This window comes from Pristis pectinata, chromosome 7 (assembly GCF_009764475.1).
Source record: "Pristis pectinata isolate sPriPec2 chromosome 7, sPriPec2.1.pri, whole genome shotgun sequence".
Classification (NCBI taxonomy): domain Eukaryota; kingdom Metazoa; phylum Chordata; class Chondrichthyes; order Rhinopristiformes; family Pristidae; genus Pristis; species Pristis pectinata.
Genome location: NC_067411.1, coordinates 2,073,983 through 2,080,901, shown reverse-complemented (window position 1 = coordinate 2,080,901; position 6,919 = coordinate 2,073,983). Strand labels below are relative to the sequence as shown.

The following is a 6,919-nucleotide window of genomic DNA, read 5'->3' as shown; positions in this document are numbered from 1 at the left end:
TGGGGAGCTGATGGGCAGGGTCAGATGCGCGGGGCAGGCTCAGTGATAGGCGGGGCTGTCAGGGGGAGGGACAGGGTTCGTGATTGACAGGGCTGCCCGTGCAGGGCGGGGCCGGGAATGGGCTCCGTAGTGGGCGGCGCCCATTGGCCGGGCCAATGACGGGCGCGGCGACGGCAGGCAGTGGCGGGATATGATTGGTGGGACTGCGGAAGGGGTGGAGTCAGTGCTGGGCGGGGGCCAATCCAAACTCCGCATTGTGGATTCGGGACCGCCCCCCACTCCCTCCGCGGCCGATGGTGCGGTCCAACGGACTCCCGTGGCGGGCAGGACGTGAGGAAAAGGCGGGAAAGCCCGGGAGGAGGAGGAGGGAGGGAGGGAGAGGGTGGGAGGGAGAGGGAGGGGGAGAGGGGGGGAGGGAGGGAGAGGGGGGGAGGGAGGGAGGGGGGGGGAGAGGGGGGGAGGGAGGGAGGGGGGGGGAGAGGGGGGGAGAGGGGGGGAGGGAGGGAGGGGGGGGAGAGGGGGGGAGGGAGGGAGGGAGGGGGGGGAGAGGGGGGGAGGGAGGGAGGGGGGGGAGAGGGGGGGAGGGGGGGAGGGAGGGAGGGGGGGAGAGGGGGGGAGGGAGGGGGGGGAGAGGGGGGGAGGGAGGGAGGGGGGGGAGAGGGGGGAGGGAGGGAGGGGAGAGGGGGGGGAGGGAGATGGGAGAGGGGGAGGGAGGGAGGGGAGAGGGGGAGCGGAGGGGGGGAGGGGGAGGGGAGGGAGAGGGGAGAGGGGGAGGGGAGGGAGGGAGATGGGAGAGGGGGAGGGGAGGGAGGGCGGGGAGGGGAGGGAGATGGGAGAGGGGGAGGGGGGGAGGGGAGAGGGGGAGGGAGGGGAGGGGGGGAGGGAGGGGAGAGGGGGAGGGGGGGGAGGGGAGGGGGGGGAGGGGGGGGGGGGAGGGGGGGGGGAGGGGAGGGGGGGGGGAGGGGGGGGGAGGGGGGGGAGGGGGGGGAGGGGGGGGGAGGGGAGGGGGGGGAGGGGGGGAGGGGAGGGGGGGGAGGGGGGGAGGGGAGGGGGGGGGGAGGGGGGGAGGGGAGGGGGGGGGAGGGGAGGGGGGGGAGGGGGGGGAGGGGAGGGAGGGGGGGAGGGGAGGGGAGGGGGGGAGGGGAGGGGGGGGAGGGGGGGGAGGGGAGGGGAGGGGGGGGAGGGGGGGAGGGGAGGGGAGGGGGGGGAGGGGGGGAGGGGAGGGGAGGGGGGGAAGGGGGGGAGGGGAGGGGGGGGGAAGGGGGGGAGGGGAGGGGAGGGGGGGGAAGGGGGGGAGGGGAGGAGGAGGGGGGAGGGGGGGGGAGGAGGAGGGGGGAGGGGGGGGAGGGGAGGAGGAGGGGGGAGGGGAGGAGGAGGGGGGAGGGGGGGGGAGGAGGAGGGGGGAGGGGGGGGAGGAGGAGGGGGGAGGGGGGGGAGGAGGAGGGAGGAGGAGGGGGGAGGGGAGGAGGAGGGGGGAGGGGGGGGAGGGGAGGAGGAGGGGGGAGGGGGGGGAGGGGAGGAGGAGGGGGGAGGGGGGGGAGGGGAGGAGGAGGGGGGAGGGGGGGGAGGGGAGGAGGAGGGGGAGGAGGGGGGAGGAGGAGGGGGGAGGAGGGGGGGGGGGGGAGGGGAGGAGGGAGAGGAGAGGAGGGGAGGGAGAGGAGGGGAGGGGAGGGAGAGGAGGGGAGGGGAGGGAGAGGAGGGGAGGGGAGGGGGAGGAGGGGGAGGAGGACGAGGGGGAGGAGGAGGAAGGAATAGTGAAGGAGGTGGAAAAACCAGGACAGAGAGAGAATCAGGAAAGGGCAGAGAGAGAGAAATCTAAGGAGAGGGTGAGAAAGCACTTGGGAAAACTGAGGGAGAGATACCCAGGATAGAGAGAGGGAGAGAAAGAAAACTTGGGATTCAGAGAATGGGAATCTGAGGGAAAGAATCCAAGCTAGAGAGAGAGAGAAAAAGCTGGGATAGAAAGAGTGCGGGAAATCCAAGCCTGAGAAAATGCAGGATAGACAGTGTGTGAATTCAAATTAGGAGCCATGAGAGAAAGGGGGAACCCAGGATAGTTGGACTGAAAGAACCTGAGAAAGAATGTCAGGGAAATGCCCGGATAAAGAGACAAGATAGAGAGGTATCCTGCTATAGAGAAATAGGTAACATGGTAAATGGATAGAAAAAGGAAGGAACAGTGGGATTGGAAGAAAGAGGTTGCTTGAAATAGAGAGATTATTTGGGGTAGAAACATGGTGGATAGGAACACAAATTGTAGTTGATGAGAAAATGGGCATCTGGTAGGTAGCACAGGGAAGTGAAAAGTAACATGACAAACAAAGATTGTGAGAAGAGGACAACACTTAAACATAAAAAAACAGGAGAGGAGGAGGTCCGTGCAGACAGACAGTCAGTCCTCGAGTCTGCACGGTCATGATTGATCCTCAAGTAGCATATTCTCATTTTCTCTCCATGTCCCTTGATGCCTACCTACCTACCTTAAATATACTCAAAAACTGACCCCCAGTGCATTGTATGGAAGAAATATCTGCAGGTTCACCACCTTCTAAGTGAAGATTTCTTTTTCCTCATCTCAGTCCTGTCTTGCACTATATCCTGAGATGGTGGTTCTAAACCCTCATTCAGGTAGGGAAAATATCTTCACATCCAGTCTGGCTGGCCTAGTCAGAATTTTGTTTTCTATTATTATTATTATAAACTTCTGTGAATATAAGCCAAGTCAACCAAATCCTTCCTTTTGTGACAGTCCTCCATTCAATGAATCAGTCTGATGAACCTTCACTGCATTCCCTCCAAGGCAAATGTATCATTTCTTGGGTCAGGAGAACAAACGGGTCCTGAAGAAGGGCCCTGACAAAACATTGACCGTCTGCTTTTCTCCACGGATGCTGCCTGGCCTGCTGAGTTTTTCCAGCATCGCCGTGTTTTTCATTCAGACCAAACAATGCTCTGGACATGGTCTCAACAAGTTCCTGTATATTTGTAGCAAGACATCCCTGTTCTTAAATTCAGAAACTTGTGAAGCCCAAATACCATTTGTCTTCTTAGCTCCTTGCTCACCAGCATATTTACTGTCAATGACTGGTGAACAAGGTCACCCAGCTAACTGCCTGTAATGGTTATGAAAACAATCATTAAGTGTCTTCAAAAGAGCATTAAATAGCCCTATAGTATTGTTATGGCACAGTATTGTTATGGCTGTAGGGTTTAAAAATAACCTGTGTGGCTATGGAGGAAATTAGGAGTGAAAAAAAAATCACGAATGGGCTGGAGATTGAAAACTAAATGAAGGGCTACAAAAAAGGGATTAAGTTAAGTGGCATCTCTTAGGGAACAGAAAACTGCTCTTGAAGATAGTTGATTTTACAGAGATTAATGATAGCTCAAGGGAAGATAAAAATACTGCCCTCAAGGAAAATATCACCCTGGGGAACTTGCTAAGGAAATCTAGAAAGTAGGATACCATATCTTAACTAAATTAATTGTAATATGTTTAAGCAGATAAATTAAACATTCTTAGGAAATACTGCATTGTAAAGAAAAGATTGAGTTAAGACTTTTGGGATATTACCACACGACATAAACAAAACCAGGAATATAGCTACACCCAGTAATTCATATTTCAAATTTGGGATTTTTTTCAAATTTGGGATTTATTCAAATTCAAGATGTCAATGTATTAAAAGAATCATAAACAAAAACTAACAAGACTTTTTGGAAGACTAAGTAATAATACCCTATTTTGTATATATATATATATATAAACATCTAGCAACAAAATAAAGAAAATGGAGAAGATGAAGAAGGCAACACATGCAGCAAATCTGGACAAATTGGTGGAAGACTTTGCCCTTTTGGAACAGGTATGCAAATGAGTAGCTTGGCAGTATGGTATATGCCAGAATGGATGGTGACTAAGGTTGTCAACTTTTCCCCCAAGTGCAGGAGTTAGATAAAGAAATTAAACTTAAAAACCTATAGCAACACCAGCTAGTCAAAAGTTACCAGTTTAGTACAGTTAACTAGACATTTGCTGGTCACCTGAACAGTGACTAAAAGGCTTTTGTGAAAGGGAGGGATTTGTTTTTTGCAGGACACTGGTAACAATGGTGTACCTTGCACCTTATTGCACTGCACTTTCTCTGTAGCTGTGACACTTTACTCTGTACTGTTATTGCTTTTACCTGAACTACATCAATGCACTCTGTACTAACTCAATGTAACTGCACTGTGTAATGAATTGACCGGTACGATCGGTTTGTAAGACAAGCTTTTCACTGTACCTCAGTACAAGTGACAATAATAAACCAATACCAATACACCACTGGAACACAAGTATCCAGACTCTCCCTGAATGGAATGAAAATAGTGCCTTTAAATGGCAGAGTCATGAGTACGTGAATGCAGGAATGGAAGCTGGTTTACCCTCAAGAAGAAGGTAGAATAAAAATGAGGATTTTAAGTTATAACAGTTCTGGATAGAGTTGATGTAAAGAGAGTACTTCTGATTGGGGTTGAGCAAAATTGAAGGCTATCAATTGAAAATAGTGATTCAAAATTAAAATAATTTAGAAGAAACATTTTTATCCAGTTACATTTCTGCTAACTGGAGGTTGACTCTGGTGCCAGGAGGATAACATACCTTCCTGGAATGACATCTGTGTCCACAGAAACACTTGTCACGTCCCTGACACTAGAATCACCTATATCTATTACTCTTTACCTTTCTCCTCCCTCCCTGTACAGCTGAACTAATCATGCAGCTATTGTCTTAGCTGTGATGACAATTTTCATGACAACCTTCTTCCCCCATTGGTATTTAGAAGCAGGTACTGGCTAGAAAGCAAGATATCATCAGGGGTCTCCTGAACTATCTGCCTGCTCTTTTCTATCTGTGGCACTTCTGGTTTTTGTTTTGGTTTATTATTGTCATGAGTACCGAGATGCAATGGAAAAACTATTGTTTGTGTGCCATTCAGGTAGACCATGCTATATATAAGTACATCGAGGTAGTGAAAGAAAACGATGCAGAATATAGTGTAGCAGCTATAGAGAAAGTGCAGTGCCAGTAAACAAATAAAATACAAGTCCCACAATGAGGTAGATTGGGAGATAAGAATTCATCTTTAGCATATGAAAGGTCCATTCAAGAGTCTGATAACAATGGGATAGAAGCTGTCCTTGAGTCTGGTGGTACGTGCTTTCAAGATTGTGTATCTTCTGCTGGATGGGAGAAGAGAACGACAAGAGTGGGAGGGGTCCTTGATTATTTTGGCTGCAGGAGGGGAGGCTGCTTTGTGCGCTCACAACTCTAGGCAATTTTTTGTAGTATTGGGCAGAGCAGTTGCCATACCAAGCTGTGATGCATCTGGAGAGGACGCTTTCTATGATGCCTCTGTTAAAAATTGTTAAGAGTCATTGGAGATGTGCTGAATTTGATTGTGGACTCCAGGAAGGGGAAGTCAGGAGAACACACACCAGTCCTCATTGAGGGGTCAGCAGTGGAAAGGGTGAGCAGCTTCAGTTTCCTAGGTGTCAACATCTCAAGAGGATCTGTCCTCAGCCTAACAGATTGATGCAATCACGAAGAAGGCACGCCAGCGGCCCTACTTAGGAGTTTGAGGAGATTCAGTATGTCACCAAAGACTCTTCAAAATTTCTACAGATGTACGGTGGAGAGCATTCTGACCGGTTGCATCACAGCCTGGTATGGAGACTCCAAAGTGCATGATCGCAAGAGGCTGTAGAGGTTTGTAGACTCAGCCAGCTCCATCATGTGCACAACTCTTCCTACCCTCGAGGACATCATCAAGAGGCAATGCCTCAAGAAGGCAGTAAAGACAGGTAGCAGCATGGAAAGACTGTTGGATTAAATTGAATTGGGGTGGTGGTGGAGGCAGATACATTGGACAGGTTCAAGAGCTTGTTGGATAGGCATATGGAGGAATGTGAGATGGAGGGATATGCGGGAGGAAGGGGTTAGGTAGTGTGAGGGTGGTTTGATGGACGGCACAGCATGGTGGGCCGAAGGGCCTGTTTTGTGCTGTATGGTTCTATGGAATTCATTTCAATGCAAGAAGCCTGACGAGTAAGATGGATGAACTCAGGGCATGGATAGCTACATTGGACTGGGATATTATAGCCATTACAGAAACATGGCTAAGGGAGGGATCAGACTGGCTGCTAAACATTCCAGGGTACAGGTGCTATAGGTGGGGTAGTGGTAGAGGAAAGAGGAGGGGGTGTTGGTTTTATGATTAGGGAGAACATCACAGCAGTGTGAGATGAAATTACTGAGGGATCGTCCAGTGAGGCTTAGAACATAGAACATTACAGCACAGTACAGGCCATTCAGCCCACAATGTTGTACTGACAATTTATCCTGCTCTAAAATCTATCTAACCCTTCCCTCCCACATAGCCCTCCATTTATCTATCATTCGTCTATCTAAGATTCTCTTAAATGTCCTGAATGTATCTGCCTCCACAATCTCTGCCAGCAGTGCGTTCCACGCACCCACCACTCTCTGTGTAAAAAAACTTACCCCTGACATCCCCCTTATATCTTCCAACAATCACCTTAAAACTATGCCCCCTCGTGTTAAGCATTGTCACCCTGGGAAAAAGTCTCTGACTGCCCACTTGATCTATGCCTCTTATCATCTTGTACACTTCTGTCAAGTCATCTCTCATCCTCCTCCTCTCCAAAGAGAAAAGCCCTAGCTCACTCAACCTATCCTCACAGGACATGCTCTCCAATCCAGGCAGCATCCTAGTAAATCTCCTCTGCACCCTCCCTAATGCTTCCATATCCTTCCTATAATGAGGCAACCAGAACTGAACACAATACTCCAAGTGTGGTCTAACCAGAGTTCTACAGAACTGCAACATCACCTCATGGCTCTTGAACTCAATAC

At 51.0% G+C, this 6,919-nt stretch overlaps 1 protein-coding gene across 1 annotated transcript in view; it reads left to right on the top strand.

Annotated features, from left to right (window-relative positions):
• Positions 1 to 307: 307 nt before the first annotated feature.
• LOC127572475 (coiled-coil domain-containing protein 152-like) overlaps positions 308 to 6,919 on the top strand; it is an 87,615-nt gene continuing 81,003 nt past the window's right edge. The window contains exons 1-2 of the mRNA XM_052019797.1: positions 308 to 330; positions 3,776 to 3,866. Of these exons, the coding sequence (XP_051875757.1) occupies positions 3,792 to 3,866 (75 nt within the window). The 5' untranslated portion in view covers positions 308 to 330; positions 3,776 to 3,791. The remainder of the gene's footprint in view (positions 331 to 3,775; positions 3,867 to 6,919) is intronic.